The sequence below is a fragment of the Delphinapterus leucas genome, chromosome 14, assembly GCF_059928025.1.
Source record: "Delphinapterus leucas isolate spDelLeu-1000000601 "Yukka" chromosome 14, BTC_Dleu_Yukka2, whole genome shotgun sequence".
In the NCBI taxonomy this organism is placed as follows: domain Eukaryota; kingdom Metazoa; phylum Chordata; class Mammalia; order Artiodactyla; family Monodontidae; genus Delphinapterus; species Delphinapterus leucas.
The window spans coordinates 62,239,893-62,262,599 of NC_143142.1; the positions used below are offsets into that span (position 1 = coordinate 62,239,893).

Consider the following 22,707-nt stretch of genomic DNA (forward strand, 5'->3'; position numbering starts at 1 on the left):
CCAAAACCTGTGCCACTGGGCCCTGAGGATAATACTGTGGAATTAGCCTCATGACAGAAGTACAGAGATCCCTGTGGGGGCACAGAGAAGAAGCACTGTCAGGGCTGGTAAGACCAGGCCTCACAGAAGGGGAGACATTCTGGAAGCCTTGAGGAGGAATTTTCTAGGTGGAAAAGCAGGGATGGAGGTGGTTATTTTTGTTTAGGTAATTTGAAATTTTTTTGTCCATTAAGTAAAATTTAGGACCCATGGGAATGGGAGAATAAGGAAAGAGGAAGTTTAAAATGTAGAAACCATTAACAGAAGCTGGTTTGGGGCAAAAGGTCCCTAAAACAAGCTCCCTCTGGGTGTAGGGCCTTGGGGCATATGGGTCTTTGAAGCAGACTTTCTTTCCCTTTCTTCCTCTGAACATTGCAGGATGGGATGCCTAAGCCTGTGCTGTCAGCTGACTACCCTGTCATAAGATAAAATCAGACTATTCCAAACTTTTGCTGCAATGTACACCTTTCTGCGTCAGCACTTTTTTCATATTTGGAGTATTTCCTTAGGCTTGATTGTCAGGAGAGGAATTATGGTGCCAAAGCCTATGATTGTTAAGACTAATAACACATGCAGCCAAATTCTTTCCAAAAAACTCTACAGTGTTCCCTGTCACCAGCAATGACTAGGAGTGCTCACCTCCCTGCATCTTCCCCAGAGGAAGGCACTGCACTTAACACATATTTTTTTTAACTTGCTAAATGTGAAAAATGTAATCTCAGTACTGTTTTAATTTGGATATTTTATTATTAGTGAGGTTGAACATTTTCCATATTTTTACAATATTTTCACTTTTAGATCTTCACTTATGAATTGGAAAGATCACTATTAAAACAGTACAAGGCCAAAAGGTGGAGAAAGCACACAGATAAACAAGTTTCTACTGCAAGGGAAAACCTGATCTTTTTTGGCTACATCTTTCTTGTTGGATAAGTACCTAACTGAGCCTTAGGTGGGCTTCCTCCCAAGCCTGGCTTCTCCAGGAGCCCCCTCTCCCACACCTTCCCCTCCTCCTTCTCTCTCTGCAGCAGAGATGTGCTCCACACTCAGGAGACCTTCTGTGAACCCACAGCTCCAGCAGCCATGAAGGGGCTGGGAGAACAGAGAATCCCGAGGCTGTGCTGGGTCCACTTTCTATCTCCTCACCAACATGAAGCTTGTAGCTGGTCAGGGAATTCCCATGGAGCCCCACGTATGTTCTCCCAGCTTCCCTCTCCCATCACTCCCAGCCCACCCCGAGCCAGGGCCTCCCTTCTGCTGTGAACTGCCCTTTCCCAAAGTGCTTACCATTTCCAAGGGATCCCTTCTGCCAGGGAGGACCCATTCCAACTAGGGTGAGGCAAATAATGACAGGACCATGCAAATACAAGATTTTCTATAAAATTTTGTTCATTGTGGGGTTTTTTGCATTAATTTTGATTTTTAAAAATACTGCTTTAAAGTATTATTTATCTTGATTCCTGAGGGTTTAGGGTTTTTTGGCATCCCCTTAAATGTTATGCCCAAGGCAAGTGCCTCACTCTAATCCTGGTCCTGCCTTCCTCCCACCAGCAGGGATGCCTCTGTCCAACCAGGACCTCCTTCAGTCACATTAAGGTGCAAAGAACTCAGCCACTACATTTCTCGGGTGGGGAGACTTAAAACTGTTGTAAATTTACAGAATATCTGATTATCCTACAGTGAACACACTAGGAAAAAAGAACATCAAAATCACCCATAATCTTGAAAACCAGAGATAACTTCCATTTACATGCTTTTAAAAAACACAAAAATGCTGAGTTGAGGGGAGGAGCAGCTTTATAATCTGCTGTTCCTTACAAGGATCATAAATATGCTTCTTCAACAGCTATGTGGACAAGCTATACAAGTATATGTCTACTGCAAAAACCTCCAGAAACTTACTCTATAACTTACCCCCGGAGGTTGGGATTTGAGGTGCTGAGGGAAGGACTCTGATGTTTTAAGTTTTCGGTTTTTGTTTTTGTTTTTTTTTTTACTATATATGCACCTGTATTGTTTTGCTATTTTACAATGAGCATGTGTCACATGCCTACTTTTAAGAATACCAATAGGGACTTTCCTGGTGGTCCAGTTGTTAGGACTCCATGCTTCCAACACAGGGGGTGTGGGTTTGATTCCTGGTTGGGGAACTAAGATCCCACATGCCACGCAGCAAGGCAAAAAAAATTTTTTTTTTAATTTTAAAAAATACCAACAGAGGGCTTCCCTGGTGGCGCAGTGGTTGAGAGTCCGCCTGCCGATGCAGGGGACACGGGTTCGTGCCCCGGTCCGGGAAGATCCCACATGCCGCGGAGCAGCTGGGCCCGCGAGCCATGGCCACTAAGCCTGCGTGTCCGGAGCCTGTGCTCCACAACGGGAGAGGCCATAACAGTGAAAGGCCCGCATACCACAAAAAAAAAAAAAAAAAAAAAAAAACCAACAGAAATTCAAAACAAATGACTCATTGTATCTGCCAACTGGTTCTCTGCTTACAGGGCAGATGGCAAGGAGAGGTGATGGTGAGGGTCTTGTCCTTTCACCAGTGTGTGTGGGAGCAGGAGGGGGTCTCCCCTGGACCTGAGTCCCCCCAGTCAGGTGGGGCCCCCTTCCCCTCTAAGGGGAAAGCCTTGGCCTTGGCACAGGCAGGTAATGAGGCCCCTTCCCTACAGGCTGGTCTGTGTCCCTCTGGGTTTGATACTTTTATTCTACGGCCTAAACAGGTGTACTTCTTCTTTTAACAATTTTTTTCTTGTTAAAAACCTTTTAATTCTTTATTTTAAAAGTTACACTTATTGTATAAAAATGGAAAAGTACAGATAAACTTTTGAAAATAATTATATTTTTCATGTCACATGAAATCCCAGAGAAAACAATAGTTAACATTTTGCTGTACAAATCCCAGATATTTTCCTAATGACACATGACTATGTTTTCATATTTTTTAAATAAAAATGAGGTCTTATTTTACAAATTAGTAACTTTTTTAACTTAATGTATTATAAATACCTTTCTTGCTGCTTGTTTTAAATCATAATTTTTAGGGATTAGGAACTATATTTCACTTGTTCTAACAATTCCTTAAACTTTTTTTTTTTTTTTTTTTTTTTTTTTTGTGGTTCGCGGGCCTCTCACTGCTGTGGCCTCTCCCGTTGTGGAGCACAGGCTCCTGACGCGCAGGCCCAGCGGCCATGGCTCACGGGCCCAGCCGCCCCGCGGCATGTGGGATCCTCCCGGACCAGGGCACGAACCCATGTCTCCTGCATCGGCAGGCGGACTCTCAACCACTGCGCCACCAGGGAAGCCCAATTCCTTAAACTTTTTAAAGTGATCTCCACTCATCATTTTCATTAATGATCTCAATTTAAAATATTAATTTAACTGCAAAAAACACTACAATATTGCCATACTAATACATTACTGACAATTCCACCTCTTCCATCTGAGACACGATGGCCCTAGGATTGGGCTGGCCAGATAGTATTATCATCATTGCACAATAGGAAGCTCAAGCCCAGAGTGGTTAGTGGGTGGCTTCCAGCAACCCATTTAGTCTGAGGCAGAGTGGGGTACAGACCCCAAATGATATGTAGCCCCGGCCGGGAGGGCTGTGGCTACCCTTGACTGCCAGCCTCTCCCTCCCTACTTCCTGTTCTCTCCGAATCAATAACAATTCCAGGGCATCCCTGGTGGCACAGTGGTTACGAATCCGCCTGCCAATGCAGGGGACACGGGTTTGAGCCCTGGTCTGGGAAGATCCCACATTCCGCGGAGCAACTAAGCCCGTGCGCCACAACTACTGAGCCTGCGCTCTAGACCCCGCGAGTCACAACTACTGAAGCCCACGCGCCTAGAGCCCTTGCTCTGCAACAAGAGAAGCCACAGCAAAGAGAAGCCCACACACCGCAACAAAGAGTACCCCCGCCCTCAGTAACTAGAGAAAACCCGCGTGCAGCAGGAAAGACCCAAAACAGCCAAAAATTAAATAAATGAATAAATAAATTAAAACAACAACAACAACAACAATTCCATCTGAATAGCTGAAGTCTTGTTCACTCAGCCTCTCTCGGGGCCCCTGCCTTTCCAGGCTTCCAGCTTCCCCTTCAGCAACTGCCCCCCCACACACACACACAGGACTCATTTCTTTGCCCTCAGAGAGCAGACAGGCTCGTAGCTTGCTGAGCCTTTGGGCTCTGGGACCTTTTGTTTAGTTTCTGCAGAAGGGGCTGTGTGGCTCACAGGCAGGTGCCTGGACCTGCAGCATGTCTCCTCCCTGAGAGCTGAGGATGCCCAGGAGGAACATGCGGGTCCCTCATACACAGACTCCCCAGGAAAGGGCAACACCAGCCTAGGTCTTCCAGGGAGAGGCCTCCCGGCCAGGAAGTAGCCCTGAGCCATGGCTGGTCAGAATCAAAGCTGACCACTCTTCTGAGCAGGAATTATGTGGGAATCCTGATTAAACAGGTAGGTGCTAACATAGGACAGGTGGATGAGGAAGCCTGAGCTGGGGCAGATAGCCCACAGAACTGGTCAACTGTCCAGATCTGGCCATCAGTAGAGAAGCTGTCAAATGCCTGAGAGCTTAGGTCTTTCTGTACCCTTAGTTCAGGACCTGACTCTCTCAGGATCAAGAAAGCCATGTCTGTGTTTGACAACAGGGTGTAGCCTCACAGTAGCTTCTAAGAGGTGGGGCAACCAAGGCCTTGAGCAGTGAAGGAACTGTATTTGTGGCCATTTATGAACCTGTCACTTTAAGCAGCTATTCTTTAAATAGAAAAAGTAGTGTTCAAACAGGAGTGGAGATTCAGCAGTGCAGGGCAAGAGTGGCGAGGAAGGATGGTGGTGACTATTTTCTCAGCATTTCAGCTGGCATCCATCACGCAGCAAAACTAAGCCTGAAAATAAACTAGGCTCCGGCCCCTCAGAAGGTGGCCAGACTATCAACTGTTTTCACTCAAGCAAGATCTTCAGGTACAGGTGGAGTCTCAGTCCACCTACCCTAAGCAGCTTATTCAAGTACTTCTTCCAGCCCTGTGCCATGCCATAGCCTCCCTTGAGGTGATCTGGCAACACAGATTTCCCCATCTTATCACGTACCCGGTACCATCTCACCACTTTTTAGGGACTGGTACCCCAACTGAGCCTGCCCCATAATCCTGCCCTGCTAACCCACTCATTGCAGCATGAGGAAAATAGATGAGCCTGCTTCCGATCAGTGTGTTTGCCCCTTAACAAAAGTGTAGGCCCCCCGAGGGCAGGGATCAATCTTCTCCTGACTTTACAAGTCCACACACATCTCTGGCTTCTGCCAATGTTCTAACACCTAAGCGTTCATACAGAAAGACAATTAAATACTGAGTAAAACTCTACCATTAAAAAAATATCAAAAAAAATAATTCAATGTTTATCAAGCTTTCAGCATGCAGAGGAGTTTTTAAACCTTGACGTGCAATAGATAAAATTACAAAAGATTAGCTCCACAAACTTCACTGTATAAAGTGTTTTCAAAATACATATACATATTTAAGTACAATGATCATTTTACAGATGAGGATACTAAGTTTAGGAAGGTTGAGTAATTTGAACAAGGGTACGTCCCTCAGCTTGAAAGGAGCAGAGCCAGGATTCCAACCCAGGAATGTCCACGGCAAAAGCTTGAGTGCATGAGGAACGCCCTTCACTACTGCATGCTAGTTACTGGAGGCTAGAACGTGTGAATTACACACACAACTGCGTATACACATACTCATATATACAAGAATATACATACAAATATTTGTAGCAAATGACAAAGAATATCTTTATCATTAAAAAAAACTTATGTAGATTTATGAGTAAAGCATGAGGAAGGAAATAAAACCATTTGTAGAAGGGGAAATACAACAAGAAAATAAACAATGTTCACTCTCCCTGGTGATTAAAAACACAAATGAAAGTTTAATAAGGCATCTGTTTTTGCTTATTAAACGGGCAGGGAAAAAACCACACTGGCCATGGCTGATGTAGTAAAACTGATTATCTTCACATATTACTGGGGACACTGAGACTATGTCTGCCCTTTAGGAAGTCAGGTTGGTTCTATATATCAAAAGTTTTTAAATGTTTTTAATGTCTGTTAATAAACCCTATTTTCAGTCATTCAACAACCATTACTGTGAACCCATTATGTACTAGGCATTAACCCAGGTACCGCTCGAGGAGCCAGACAGACGTGTGGGCTCTGACACTGTGGGTGGCCGTGCCAGCCCTGGAATGAATGGCTGGGGATTTCGTGTGCGAGATAAACATTGTCTTTGTAGAGGCCACTATTGTTTTGGGCTTTTCTGTTACTCATGGTTGAACCTAATTTTATATAGAAGGTAAGTGGGCTTTTACCAGCCGGTGTCTGATTTCTTAATGGAATAGGAGGCAAGATCATCAAAACAGAGGAAGAGGGCTTCCCTGGTGGCGCAGTGGTTGGGAGTCTGCCTGCCGATGCAGGGGACACGGGTTCGTGCCCCGGTCTGGTAAGATCCCACATGCCGCGGAGCGGCTGGGCCCGTGAGCCATGGCCGCTGGGCCTGCGCGTCCGGAGCCTGTGCTCCACAACGGGAGAGGCCACAACAGTGAGAGGCCCGCATACCGCAAAAAAAGAACAAAAAAAAAACAGAGGAAGAATGTGGAAGGTAAGTGGAGGTCTGAATAGAGAGGAAAACAAAAGCAAACAAACAGAAAAGAAAATAAGAGGTGTTGGTGAGGATGTGAAGAAACAGGAATCCTCTGCACTGTTGGTGAGAATGTGAAACCGTACAGCTGCTGTAGGAAACATGTGGCAGTTCCTCAAAAAATTAAAAATAGCATTATCATATGATCCAGCAATTATACTTCTGGGTATATACCAAAAGAATTGAAAGCAGGGTCTTGAAGAAATATTTGTATACCCATGTTCATTGCAGTATTATTCACAATAACTAAAACATGGAAGCAATTCAAATGTCTATTGATGGATGAACGGAGAAGCAAAATGTGGTATATACATACAATGGAATAATATTCAACTTAAAAAGTAAGGAAATTCTGGGCTTCCCTGGTGGTGCAGTGGTTGAGAGTCCACCTGCCGATGCAGGGGACACGGGTTCGTGCCCCGGTCCGGGAAGATCCCACATGCCGCGGAGCAGCTAGGCCCGTGAGCCATGGCCGCTGAGCCTGCGCGTCCGGAGCCTGTGCTCCGCAACGGGAGAGGCCACAACAGTGAGAGGCCCGTGTACCGCAAAAAAAAAAAAAAAACAGTAAGGAAATTCTGACATATGCTGCAACACAGGTGAACCTTGAGGACATTACACTAAGCGAAATAAGCCAGTCATAAAAAGACAAAAACTCTATGATTCCACTCACATGAGGTACTCAGAGTAGTCAAAATCGCAGAGACAGAAATGTAATGGTGGTTACCAGGGGCTGGGGGAAGGGAAAATGGGGAGTTACTGTTTAATGGGTATAGACTTTCAGTTTTACAAGATGAAAAGAGTTTAGGGGATGGATGGTGGTAATGGTTGCACAAGAATGGGAATGTATTTAATACCACTGAACTGTACACTCAAAAAAGGCTAAGGTGGTAAATTTTATGTTATGTGTATTTTATCACAACTTTTAAAAAATGTGGTAGCAGACTAAAAAAGGCAACAAAAATTAAATATGTGGAATTCAGTTGCTTGGCCCCTGAATATTATGTATTGTACAGGGGGTGGAGGGTGGGGTGGTGACTCTTTAAACATCAAGTAGGTGAGACTTCAGTGTTCATTTATTCACTTGTTAAACATTTATTGAGCACATACTCTGTTCTCGGAACTGTGTCAAGCTCTAGGGACACAGAGATAAATAAGAGAGAAGTTGACCATAGTCCACCAAGGAAGGCAAACAAGGAAAGATGGTTAAACATAGAGTGATAAGTATATTGTTAGAAATGTGCAACAGACTTGCAGAGAAAGTCTCCTCCCCAAGACCTGGAGGCTGGAGTAGAGGTCAGTGCAAAGGCTTGGGAAGGGAGCCAAGCAACACCTCCCACCAACCTCCCTGACCCCCAATCCCCCTGGGGTGCAGCAAGTAGTCTTGTGTGGCTGCACCTCACAGAGTGAATGCCGAGGGTGTGAGGCAAGGGTCAGCCATCCTCTGTCACTACAACTTTTCTTATTTTTTATTCTGTGTGTGTGTATCTCCCTCTCCTAAAATATAGTTGTAAAAACAGTGATGTCACTGAGGTATGTGGCACTTACTACCATTCTTGGGGATTTATAAAAGCACTTGAAACTGGAAACTACCCCTATAAACAAACAGTAATATGTTTAAAGAATGAACAGTGATCTATGAAAAAATATTTAAGATCATTGCAGCCTTTAAAAAAAAAAGAAAAAAAACAGTAAGGAAATATAGCATTTAAACACCTAAGAATACTCTTTTGCTTTACTTTCACAAATATTTAGCTGTGATCATTTCTGTTAAAAGAGAAAGTCTTCACTTGGTTTCTAATCCCCTAATGCAGTCCAGTGTGACTTGGTTAGTGCTAATGCAACAGCCATATCTGACCGGTAAGCTGGGAGGCTATGTAACAGTTCCCAAAGATAGATTCTCATGAATGTTACGGGTTCATGCACTGGAGTTTAAGTTGCTCTGTGCTGCCCTGAGCCTCCTTACACATACAAATAGTGTAAAGCATTTAAGGCAAGAGCATTAGGGTCGACCGGGGAAAAGCTTTCCCCTTCTCATGAAGAACAAACCCCTATCACACGTGTTAAAATCTGCTGCTTAACCTTTGTCTAACCTTCAGCCCAAAACTCACAAAGTAATACAGCTAATCCCAGAAAGCAAGTTTAAACAAACAAGCCAACAGTCTACTGTGTCTTTAAAAAGCCTACTCTGCCTACTTTCCTCACACGCATGCTGTTTGAGAAGCAAGAAGCCCCTGATTCTGAGGGAGGTTCTGAAGCCCTTGTTGGAGGCTGTGAGACTCACAGCAGCTATTTGAACAGTGGTGTCCAAAGTATCTGGTTTCCTGCTGCCTGCCTTTTCTGGAGTGAGATCACATAGCTCTGCAGTCTTCATGGATTTTCACAACATATAAGAGTTTTAAAATTCCTGGCAACCATATCTTAATTATTTTCATTTATCTAGATGGAAAATTCTAATAGTTCTATATTTTTAAAAATTACAATAGCTGTCATTCTATGAAGCTAACCAACAGTTCCTACTCTTACTTAAAGCTCCTTTTTTGTCAAAGCTGGAGATTTCTAGCATAGGCGAGGAAAGAAAAATGTCAGCCACGTCTTACTCAGATGACCTTTTCATTAACACTGAAACTTAGATGATATTGATGCTGTAACAAAACATGTACCAAAATGGGCAATCTGATTACATTTAGGAGATAGTAAATGAGAATTACAAATATTAATTACAAAATTACCTATTAGCTGTACAAATAGAGGTGCTTTGGATATTGTATATATTTGGAAGTAACAATATTTTGCTTTCACTGGCTGATGACACCTATAGTTGCTTTTACCAGAAAAATCCATAAATTAACATGCAACCATTTACACTTATACCAAGTTTGCACAAACCAAGTCTTTCTGACTTTAGAATTAACTTTAACTATGTGTATTTATCTGCGCATGTGTTCCCATAATGGGTATCTGAGACACCAAACTCAGAATTCTACATTCACTGTGAAAGTCCAATCTGAATAAACTGTTTGTGGGGAAAAAAACCAAACCTGATATACTGGAGCATTAAAAAAAAGCCTCTGATAAAGATGAATAATGTCCCCTCAAAAACAGGAATTAGAAAGACCAGGAAGAGAACTTCTGCTGTCAGTGTCGTTGTTCCCACAGTGATCCAAAGCCATCCTCCGCCTCTGCAGGAGACCCTCCAACACTACAGACAGCAGAAGCAAGAAGAACTACAATCCTGCAGCCAGTGGAACAAAAACCACATTCACAGAAAGACAGACAAGATGAAAAGGCAGAGGGATGTGTACCAGATGAAGGAACAAGATAAAACCCCAGAAAAACAACGAAATGAAGCAGAGATAGGCAACCTTCCAGAAAAAGAAGTCAGAATAATGATAGTGAAGATGATCCAGGACCTCGGAAAAAGAATGGAGGCAAAGATCGAGAAGATGCAAGAAATGTTTAACGAAGACCTAGAAGAATGAAAGAACAAACAGAGATGAACAATATAACTGAAATGAAAACTACACTAGAAGGAATCAATAGCAGAATAACTGAGGCAGAAGAACCAACAAGTGTCCTGAAAGACAGAATTGTGGAATTCACTGCCACGGAACAAAATAAAGAAAAAAGAATGAAAAGAAATGAAGACAGCCTAAGAGACCTCTGGGACAACATTGAACGCAACAACATTCGCATTATAAGGGTCCCAGAAGGAGAAGAGAGAGAGAAAGGACCAGAGAAAATATTTAAAGAGATTATAGATGAAAACTTCCCTAACATGGGAAACGAAATAGCCACCCAAGTCCAGGAAGCACAGCGAGTCCCATACAGGATAAACCCAAGGAGAAACACGCCGAGACACATATTAATCAAATTGGCAAAAATGAAAGACAAAGAAAAATTATTGAAGGCAGCAAGGGAAAAACGACAAATAACATACAAGGGAACTCCCATAAGGTTAACAGCTGATTTCTCAGCAGAAACTCTACAAGCCAGAAGGGAGTGGCATGATATACTTAAAGTGATGAAAGGGAAGAACCTACAACCAAGATTACTCTACCCGGCAAGGATCTCATTCAGATTCGATAGAGAAATCAAAAGCTTTACAGACAAGCAAAAGCTAAGATAAATCAGCACCACCAAACCAGCTCTACAACAAATGCTAAAGGAACTTCTCTAAGTGGGAAACACAAAAGAAGAAAAGGACCTACAAAAACAAACCCAAAACAATTAAGAAAATGGTCATAGGCACATACATATCGATAATTACCTTAAACGTGAATGGATTAAATGCTCCAACCAGAAGACACAGGCTTGCTGAATAGATACAGAAACAAGACCCATATATATGCTGTCTCCAAGAGACCCACTTCAGACCTAGGGACATATACAGACTGAAAGTGAGGGGATGGAAAAAGGTATTCCATGCAAACGGAAATCAAAAGGAAGCTGTAGTAGTAATACTCATATCAGATAAAATAGACTTTAAAATAAAGAACAAAACAAGGAAGGACACTACATAATGATCAAGGGATCAATTCAAGAAGAAGATATAACAATTATAAATATATATGCACCCAACATAGGAGCACCTCAATACATAAGGCAACTGCTAACAACTATACAAGAGGAAATTGACAGTAACACAATAATAGTGGGGGATTTTTTTTTTTTTTTTCGGTACGCGGGCCTCTCACTGTTGTGGCCTCTCCCGTTGTGGAGCACAGGCTCTGGACACACCGGCTCAGCAGCCATGGCTCACGGGCCCAGCCGCTCTGCGGCATGTGGGATCCTCCCGGACCGGAGCACGAACCTGTGTCCCCTGCATCGGCAGGCGGACTCTCAACCACTGCGCCATCAGGGAAGCCCATAGTGGGGGATTTTAACACCTCACTTACACCAATGGACAGATCAACCAAAATGAAAATATATAAGGAAACAGAAGCTTTAAATGACACAATAGGCCAGATAGATTTAACTGATATTTATAGGACATTCCATCCAAAAACAGATTACACTTTCTTCTCAAGTGCACATGGAACATTCTCCAGGATAGATCATATCTTGGGTCACAAATCAACCCTCAGTAAATTTAAGAAAATTGAAATCATATCAAGCATCTTTTCTGACCACAACACTATGAGATTAGAAATGAATTACAAGGAAAACAACGTAAAAAACACAAACACATGGAGGCTAAACAATACGTTACTAAATAACCAAGAGATCACTGAAGAAATCAAAGGGGAAATCAAAAAATACCTAGAGACAAATGACAATGAAAACACGATGATCCAAAACCTATGGGATGCAGCAAAGCAGTTCTAAGAGGGAAGTTTACAGCTATACAAGCCTACCTCAAGAAACAAGAAAAATCTCAAATAAACAATCTAACCTTACACTTAAAGGGACTAGAGAAAGAAGAACAAACAAAACCCAAAGTTAGTAGAAGGAAAGAAATCATAAAGATCAGAGCAGAAATAAATGAAATAGAAACAAAGAAAACAATAGCAATGATCAGTAAAACTAAAAGCTGGTTCTTTGAGAAGATAAACAAAATTGATACACCATTAGCCAGACTCATCAAGAAAAAGAGGGAGAGGACTCAAATCAATAAAATTAGAAATGAAAAAGGAGAAGTTACAACAGACACTACAGAAATACAAAGCATCCTAAGAGATGACTACAAGCAACTCTATGCCAATAAATTGGACAACCTAGAAGAAATGGACAAATTCTTAAGAAAGGTAAGTCTTCCAAGACTGAACCAGGAAGAAACAGAAAATATGAACAGACCAATCACAAGCACTGAAATTGAAACTGTGATTAAAAATCTTGCAACAAAAAGTCCATGACCACATAGCTTCACAGGTGAATTCTATCAAACACTTAGAGAAGAGCTAACACCCATCCTTCTCAAACTCTGCCAAAAAATTGCAGAGGCAGGAACACTCCCAAATTCATTCTATGAGGCCACCATCACCCTGATACCAAAACCAGACAAAGATACTACAAAAAAAGAAAATTACAGACCAATATCACTGATGAATATAGATGCAAAAATCCTCAACAGAATACTAGCAAACAAAATCCAACAACACATTAAAAGGATCATACACCATGATCAAGTGGGATTTATCCCAGGGATTCTTCAATATGTGCAAATCAATCAATGTGCTATACCATATTAACAAATTGAAGAATAAAATCCATATGATCATCTCAATAGATGCAGAAAAAGCTTTTGACAAAATTCAACACCCATCTATGATAAAAGCTCTACAGAAAGTGGGCATAGAGGGAACCTACCTCAACATAATAAAGGCCATATACGACAAACCCACAGCAAACATCATTCTCAATGGTGAAAAACTGAAAGCATTTCCTCTAAGATCAGGAGCAAGACAAGGATGTCCACTCTCACCACTAGTATTCAACATAGTTTTGGAAGTCCGAGCCACGGCAATCAGAGAAGAAAAAGACATAAAAGGAATACAAATTGGAAAAGAAGTAAAACTGTCACTGTTTGCAGATGACATGATACTATACATAGAGAATCCTAAAAATGCCACCAGAAAACTACTAGAGCTAATCAATGATTTGGTAAAGTTGCAGGATACAAAATTAATGCACAGAAATCTCTTGCATTCCTATACACTAATGATGAAAAATCTGACAGAGAAATTAAGGAAACACTCCCATTTACCACTGCAACAAAAAGAATATAATACCTAGGAATAAACCTACCTAGGGAAACAAAAGACCTGTATGCAGAAAACTATAAGACACTGATGAAAGAAATTAAAGATGATACCAACAGATGGAGAGATATACCATGTTCTTGGATTGGAAGAATCAATACTGTGATAATGACTATACTACCCAAAGCAATCTACAGAGTCAATGCAATCCCTATCAAATTACCAATGGCATTTTTTACGGAAGTAGAACAAAAAATCTTAAAATTTTTATGGAGACACAAAAGACCCTGAATAGCCAAAGCAGTCTTGAGGGAAAAAAACAGAGCTGGAGGAATCAGACTCCCTGACTTCAGACTATACTACAAAGCTACAGTAATCAAGACAATATGGTACTGGCACAAAAACAGAAGGATAGATCAGTGGAACAAGATAGAAAACCCAGAGATGAACCCACTTACCTATGGTCAGCTAATCTATGACAAAGGAGGCAAGGATATACAATGGAGAAAAGACAGTCTCTTCAATAAGTGGTGCTGGGAAAACTGGACGGCTACATGGAAAAGAATGAAATTAGAACACTCCATAACACCATACACAAAAATAAACTCAAAATGGATTCGAGACCTAAATGTAAGATTGGACACTACAAAACTCTTAGAGGAAAACATAGGAAGAACACTCTTTGACATAAATCACAGCAAGATCTTTTATGATCCACCTCCTAGAGTAATGAAAATAAAAACAAAAATAAACAAATGGGACCTAATGAAACTTAAAAACTTTTGTACAGCAAAGGAAACCATAAACAAGATAAAAAGACAACCCTCAGAATGGGAGAAAATAGTTGCAAACGAATCAACGGACTACGGATTAATCTCCAAAATATATAAACAGCTCATGCAGCTCAATACTAAAGAAACAAACAACCCAATCCAAAAATGGGCAGAAGACCTAAATAGGCATTTCTCCAAAGAAGACATACAGATGGCTAAGAAGCACATGAAAAGCTGCTCAACATCACTAATTACTAGAGAAATGCAAATCAAAACTACAATGAGGTATCACCTCACACCAGTTAGAATGGGTATCATCAGAAAATCGACAAACAACAAATGCTGGAGAGGGTGTGGAGAAAAGGGAACCCTCTTGCACTGCTGGTAGGAATATAAATTGATACAGCCACTATGGAGAGCAGTATGGAGGTTCCTTAAAAAACTAAAAATGGAATTACCATATGATCCAGCAATCCCACTACTGGGCATATGCCCAGAGAAAACCATAATATGAAAAGACGCATGCACCCCAATGTTCATTGCAGCACTATTTACAACAGCCAGGTCATGGAAGCAACCTTAATGCCCATCGACAGATGAATGGATAAAGAACTTGTGGTACGTATATACAATGGAATATTACTCAGCCAGAAAAAGGAATGAAATCGAGTCATTTGTTGAGATGTGGATGGATCTAGAGACTGTCATACACAGTGAAGGAAGTCAGAAAGAGAAAAACAAATATCATATATTAACGCATGTATGTGGAACCTAGAACAATGGTACAGATGAACCAGTTTACAGGACAGAAGCTGAGACACAGATGTAGAGAACAAACGTATGGACACCAAGTGGGGAAAGCTGCGGGTGGGTGGGGATGGTGGTGTGCTGAATTGGGCGATTGGGATTGACATGTATACACTGATGTGTATAAAATTGATGACTAATAAGAACATGCTCTATAAAAAAATAAATTAAATTAAATTAAAAAAAAAAAAAGTCCAGGAAGGATAAGAATGGAGGTCTAATCATAATATACTACTTAGCTTTAAACTAAACAATCTTTACATGCTGTGGGAATTCCCTGGTGGTCCAGTGGTTAGGACTCCATGCTTTCACTGCTGTGGGCCAGGGTTCAATCCCTGGTGGGGGGAACTAAGATCCCACAAGCCGTGCGGCCAAAAAACAAACAAAATAAAGCAATCTTTACATGCTGTGACAACATAAATAATGTCTATATTGTTTTTCATTATAAGCCTTTTGGAAATATTTGGATATTTAAGGAATGTGCTTGCATCATCTAGATTTTTTTAAGGCTTGTTAACAAACTTTTGTTTCCTCTTTACTTGTTCAGATTTTGTTTTATATATTTCAATAAGAATTTCGTATTTTCCTTAGAAGGTAGGTCCCATGCCTCTTATTAAATTTTAAAGAAGCCAAAACAAGAAAAAAGGATTTTGATAATTATTTTAAAGATAGACCCCAGTGGCTGCTCTAGGAAGAATGAACTGGAGGGGGCAATCGTCAATGACTTTGCCTTGCATTTTGCCACCAGGCAGGACAACAGCCCTCCTGGTGTGTTTCTAGGGACTGGTTTCCAAGGGAGAGGATTAAAAAAGAAAAGCAACAGCCTATACATTGTATGAAATAGCACATGGGAAAAAAAAAAAAAAAAGCAAAGCAAATGGGCGGCTTCCCTGGTGGCGCAGTGGTTGAGAGTCCGCCTGCCGATGCAGGGGACACGGGTTCGTGCCCCAGTCCAGGAGGATCCCACATGCCGCGGAGCGGCTGGGCCCGTGAGCCATGGCCGCTGAGCCTGCGCGTCTGGAGCCTGTGCTCTGCAATGGGAGAGGCCACAACAGTGAGAGGCCCGCGTACAGCAAAAAAAAAAAAAAAAAACCACATGGGGTGAGCATGAAGGGTCTGTGTGATAACCTGTTTTCTTCTTTGTTTATTTAAGAAAAAAAGCACCCTCCCATACTGTATAGAGAAAAGTCAAGGAGCAAAGCCAGATGCAGCACCAGCTCAAGCTCTGGTAATACCCAGAATGACCAGATTCCAAAGTGGCCAGAGGTTTGAAGCAGAGGGACAGCCCTGGGTGGCCAGGGGCAATAAGCAAGCTCCTTCCCCTGGTCACTCACCAGGCAGAGCAGAGAGGCCGCACCCACTGCAGGTGTTGGGGTGGGAAGAGTGCAGGACAGACAGTAGGAAGCTGGTCTGGGCCAAGAGCCGTAAGAATCAGGAAGACCAGGTCAAAATATAAGTGTCTAGAGGACATACAGGGTCAGGCTGGGCCTCACACCCTTGTGAGGAATGTGGGGCTCTCCTGTGGCAGGACATCTTGCTCTTCTGGAGCAGGTTCTACAGTCACCTGTGCAGGGCTACATGGATCACAGGCCAAAGGCTGGGACTTTCCCTCTGTGGCCTCCTTCCCTGGAGCCCTGGAAACCACATCCATGGTCCCCGTCTTATTCCGACAAGGTACCACCAACATTAACCAGAATAAATAACAGCACCGCTTAGCCACATGACTGCTGGGAGGGAAACAGCACACAGGCGTTGTGTCCGAGTCAGGCAAACTTGGTTGGGGACGATCCCAGTTTTAAAGAACACTTGAGTATTCTCTTTTCAAACAAATCCACCGAAAGGTTCCTTTAACTAAGCTCTCCATGGGGCATTTGAATAAGATTATTTGTAAAGTATGCGCTGACTTATACCTTTTCAGGAACATCTACGTAATTTAACCATGGGTCTCTCAACTTTCATGGAACATTCCTCTCCTGGCCCTGTGATGGCTCCTGTGAGGGTTGAATCCCTACATCTCTGCCTCTCTTTCTCTGACCCCTCTCTCTTCCTGCCAAAATACAGGTAGTCACCAAGAGTGCTTCTCTGGGGACCTCTTATCTCTTGATTCTTTCTCGAGTAACTGTCACCCATTTCCTTTGTCACCTCTGTGCTGATAATAGTTGACAATCACAAGTGCTCACTATGCGCCAGGCACGTACTAAACTCTGATTTAATCCTCACAACAGTCCTAGAGCGTAGACATTGGTATTGTCCTCGAGCGTAGACATTGATATTGTCCTCATTTTTCTACATGGAAAAACTGAGTATGGGAGTTGAAGTAATCTGCCCAAGGTCACCCAGCTACAAGGGGCAGACCCGGGATTCAAACCTGGCCAGGCCACCTCATAATCTCTGCTTCTGCACGTTATGCTGTTCCGTGCACTGTCTTGCTTGGACACCCTTTCCAAGGTACTGGGGCCATCTCCACCAGCCCCTCAAACCCAGAATGTCGACATCAGAGCACACTCACTGACGTGTTTGTACTGGTTGTTAAAATATTAAAATACCCCCAAACCTTGCTGTCTGGCACCCTGTTCCTTCCTCAAGACCTCCCCATATCCAGCAACCCTGGAATGGTTCTGGGGGTGGGGGCCGGATGGGGGGTTCAGGATGCTCCTGGCCTGCCTATTGTCAATACCGCTTCTGCTTCCTCTTCCTTCCCTCCCCACAAACCAGTTCCTCATCTGACTTCCTTATTTCTGGGGTCCGCACCTCATTTTCCTGTTCACCTTACACACAGCTTCCTTCAAGCTCTCCTTTCCTCTCTCCCACTGCCCAGCTTCAGTTGGTGACCCTGTCCTGTGGCTCTGACTTCTTCTACCCTCTGCCATTCCTCTCATCTGTCTCCTGTCCCTTCTCTATGATTTCCATCCTGGAACAGACCCTTTCTACCCCTGGCCCAGTTTTCTTCACTCCTGCTAGACTCTCCCATCCCCTGACCCCTTTGCCCTCTACATCCCTGAGGACACGCATTCAAGACCAAAGCCCGCCCTCCCTGACGGCTTCCTAATGAGGAATCTACCTTCAACCCAAGAGTATGGTCTTAACCACTGCAAATGCCACCTCTATACAGAGAAGGTATTTTCCTAAATATGTATTAAATTCACTCAACTGATACCCACCTTGTTTCCAAAGTTTTCTACCTTAGGTAATCACAACCTTCTTGTGCTTGAAGCATGAAAGTTATTGCCATCTCCTCAGTGATAACAACAGCCTTGCTCCCCACCCCCACCCCTGAGAGTGTGAGAGCATCGCAGGCAGCCCCTGAGGTCTCCAACAGTTTCCCTTCTGCCCCTTTTCTCCCAAATCCAGGCTGACTGTCCCATCTCCCTGATTCCTGAGCATCCACATGCAAAGCACCATCGCAGTTCTGGGGGCTCAGTGGATGGTGGGAGCCAGTGCAAACCTCCCAGGAGCTCATGGTTGGAGATGAAGGAGAAAGATATCCACATGAAGAGTCAAATGATGTCCCATCATCTACCTCTGGCAGTGCCAAAGGGACACTCTCGCTGAGCACCAGCCTCGTTGAAGGCGTTCACTGAGCAGGTCTAGGCAGAGTCCTGCTCCACTATTTAATAGCTCTACAAACGCGGGGAATGTTGCTTAACCTGTCTGCCTCTCAGTTTCCTCATCTGTAAAATGGGACACTCAGTAAGGGTAGTCGTGAGACTTAATGAGTGGATGTGTAAAGTGTTTAGAACAGTGCTTGCCACAGACTCTATACACAGTAATATTAGCTATTACTGTTTTTATTATTTGACATAAAGTATAGGAAATTAGAGATGGAAGATATCTTTGCAAACTATCTCTCAGGATCTCATATCTTCTGAAAGTAAAAGCTCAGAGGGAAAAAAAAGAAAGTAAAAACCCAGAAATTTCTCTGCCTTGGACCTTCACCCTACCTCTAACTCCCAACACAGATCTCACGTCTCCCCCCTTCCCTAACCACTCCTGCAAGTCTGCGCTGGGAGCAGCTGGGGGGCTGCCTTCCTATGGCCTAGGAGACCTCTGAGGATGGAGGCCACAGCTCTCACCCCGCTACACGCCCTGTCAGCCTTACAGACCCACTGTACTCACTCAGCCACTGTTTGCTGGGAACCTACTGGCGTCAGCCTGTGCAAGGGGCAGTGGCACTGAAAGCCGGCACGATAGCTGTCCACAAGGCGCTCACATGCTTGTAGGCCCCCAAACTCAAAACCATAAGCTGACAGATGCTGTGAAGGAACAGGACATGTGCTACTGGGTGCAGTCAGGAAAGGCTTCCCGCGAGAGAAGGCACTGAGCAGAGATCTGAAAACTGAGTGCTACACTAGTTTTTTTTTAATTTTCAATTTTTAATTTTTTCTTACATCTTTATTGGAGTATAATTGCTTTACAATGGTGAGTTAGTTTCTACTTTATAACAAAGTGAATCAGTTATACATGTACATATGTTCCCATATCTCTTCCCGCTTGCGTCTCCCTCCCTCCCACCCTCCCTATCCCACCCCTTCAGGCAGTCACAAAGCACCGAGCTGATCTCCCTGTGCTATGCGGCTGCTTCCCACTAGCTATCTACCTTACGTTTGGTGGTGTATATATGTCCATGCCTCTCTCTCACTTTGTCACAGCTTACCCTTCCCCCTCCCCATATCCTCATGTCCATTCTCTAGTAGGTCTGTGTCTTTATTCCTGTCTTACCCCTAGGTTCTTCATGACATTTCTTTTTTCTTAAATTCCATATATATGTGTTAGCATACGGTATTTGTCTTTCTCTTTCTAACTTACTTCACTCTGTATGACAGACTCTAGGTCTATCCACCTCATTACAAATAGCTCAATTTCGTTTCTTTTTATGGCTGAGTTATATTCCATTGTATATATGTGCCACATCTTCTTTATCCATTCATCCGATGATGGACACTTAGGTTGTTTCCATCTCCAGGCTATTGTAAATAGAGCTGCAATGAACATTTTGGTACATGACTCTTTTTGAATTATGGTTTTCTCAGGGTATATGCCCAGTAGTGGGACTGCTGGGTCATATGGTAGTTCTGTTTGTAGTTTTTTAAGGAACCTCCATACTGTTCTCCATAGTGGCTGTGCCAATTCACATTCCCACCAGCAGTGCAAGAGTGTTCCCTTTTCTCCACACCCTCTCCAGCATTTATTGTTTCTAGATTTTTTGATGATGGTCATTCTGACTGGTGTGAGATGATATCTCATTGTAGTTTTGATTTGCATTTCTCTAATGATTAATGATGTTGAGCATTCTTTCATGTGTTTGTTGGCAGTCTGTATATCTTCTTTGGAGAAATGTCTATTTAGGTCTCCTGCCCATTTTTGGATTGGGTTGTTTGTTTTTTTGTAAGAGCTAACACCTATCCTTCTCAAACTCTTCCAAAATATAGCAGAGGGAGGAACACTCCCAAACTCATTCTACGAGGCCACCATCACCTTGATGCCAAAACCAGACAAGGATGTCACAAAGAAAGAAAACTACAGGCCAATATCACTGATGAACATAGATGCAAAAATCCTCAACAAAATACTAGCAAACAGAATCCAACAGCACATTAAAAGGATCATACACCATGATCAAGTGGGGTTTATTCCAGGAATGCAAGGATTCTTCAATATATGCAAATCAATCAATGTGATAAACCATATTAACAAATTGAAGGAGAAAAACCATATGATCATCTCAATAGATGCAGAGAAAGCTTTCGACAAAATTCAACACCCATTTATGATAAAAACCCTGCAGAAAGTAGGCATAGAGGGAACTTTCCTCAACATAATAAAGGCCATATACGACAAACCCGCAGCCAACATCATCCTCAATGGTGAAAAAGTGAAAGCATTTCCACTAAGATCAGGAACAAGACAAGGTTACCCACTCTCACCACTCTTATTCAACATAGTTTTGGAAGTTTTAGCCACAGCCATCAGAGAAGAAAAGGAAATAAAAGGAATCCAAATCGGGAGAGTGTTACACTTTGAGGGGAAGTAAGGCAGGTCTCTGTACCCTGCTTTTTCCCACAATGCCTGTCATGGGACCCAGAAGTCCTTTATTCTACCCAAAGAACTCCCAGGCCTCTTCAAGGGGACAGCTGCGAGGTTGTTCACCTTCTCTGTGAAGCTGAGGGGGGTGGGGGGTGGGGGCAGTGAGCTGCACCCTACAGGTGGGCAGTGCCCCAGGAGAACCTCAAAATCTCCAGGAAAAGGGACTTCACAAAGCAGGGTCTAAACTGGGTCCCGAAGGTTACAGGGCCAGGTTTCTCTACCCAGCAGCTCTAGATAGGGGCCAGGAACCTGCTAAGCAGCTATGAGGCTGAATGGGGGACAATCAGGGTCTCAAGTAAGGAGCTGGGGCGGCTTGGCAGCACTGGGTCAGTCTGGAGACGTGCTGACTTTCTGCTCCTGCCTTAAAGGGATGAGGGCGGTTCCTCCGAATGTGGGGGTACAGACCCTTGAGGGGCACCTGCGCAGTCAGATGACGGGGGGAAGACGACTGGACAGAGGGAGAGGGGCAGGCAGAACTGCTGCCTCCTGGTTGGGCCCGTCCTCGGGCTCAGATGTCCCCACCACCTCGCAGGGTCTCACACACGCACCGACCTCCCCCTGGGCGGGGGCAAAGGCAGGGAGAGGCTCAGGAAGCGGAGCTGCAGAACCCGGCAAAGCTTCTGCTAGATAACACCTCTAGGGTTGTCTGCCGGGGCGAGCCGGGAGCTAATGGGGCTCGGACAGGCTGTACGTTTCCGCGGACCTGGAAAAGCCGATCAGCCTGGCGAAGTTCACCCCACGTTCTGCGCCTCACGTCCCCCCAAATCCGCTCACAGCGCAGCCTCAGGGGCCACCGGCGACTCTCCCCGGACGGGTGACTCCTCCTTTTGGGTCTCGGTTTCCCCATGAGATGAGGGGGTAATGTCCCGACTCTAAGACTACACCCGTCAGCAGTGTCCGGGGGCGCGGGCGGCCGAGGGGGAGCCTAGGAACCGGATCCCGGGGACCCGCGGGCGCGCGGTGGGCTGGGGGAAGCGCAGAGAGGGGCCGGCGGTGGTGCCTCCCTTCGCGTTCTGCCCCGGAGCACTGGGCAGGGGCCCACGTGTCCCCTCGGAGCCTCCGTTCCCGAGCCCGGCGATGGGTCGCTTACCCCGCCGACTTACCCAAAAGTTCCCCTTGAACAGTGAGCCCGTCATGTCCGGCGCGCGAGGAGAGGAGAAAGCCAGAGCAGGCGCGCTGCAACGCTGACTGTCAGGGCCAGCGGCGCGTCCCGCCCCCGCGCCTGCCCCGCGCAGCCCCGCCCCGCGCCGCTAGCACCAGGCACGCCGCACTCGTCCCGCGCGTAACGGAGGGGCTGCCCGCGGGTTAGAGCCCTGCGGCGTCAGCCTTCAGTTAGTCAGCCCTACAGTCCCCCTCCTTCGGGAGGCCTTTAAGGATTGGAAGGAACCGGTCCTGTCGCCTCCCCAAATTTGGCTCCGTTCCTGCCCACAAGCCCCCTCCTCCCTCGACCCAATTCCTCACGGAGAAATCCAGGCTTGCGCGGTGGTGGAAGAAGCCCCCGCCGGATCGGAGGTGGTCGCGGGGACAGCGCGTCGGCTCTGTGAAGCCTGAGCACTGACAATGCTAGCTGCCGCGTCAGGTGTGGACGCTTCATCTAGTCAAGTG

At 44.4% G+C, this 22,707-nt stretch overlaps 1 protein-coding gene across 1 annotated transcript in view; it reads right to left on the reverse strand.

Moving 5' to 3' along the window:
* PSTPIP2 (proline-serine-threonine phosphatase interacting protein 2) overlaps nucleotides 1-22,311 on the reverse strand; it is a 92,901-nt gene extending 70,590 nt beyond the window's left edge. The window contains exon 1 of the mRNA XM_089895121.1: nucleotides 22,206-22,311. Within this exon, the coding sequence (XP_089751247.1) occupies nucleotides 22,206-22,238 (33 nt within the window). The 5' untranslated portion in view covers nucleotides 22,239-22,311. The remainder of the gene's footprint in view (nucleotides 1-22,205) is intronic.
* Nucleotides 22,312-22,707: the final 396 nt, after the last annotated feature.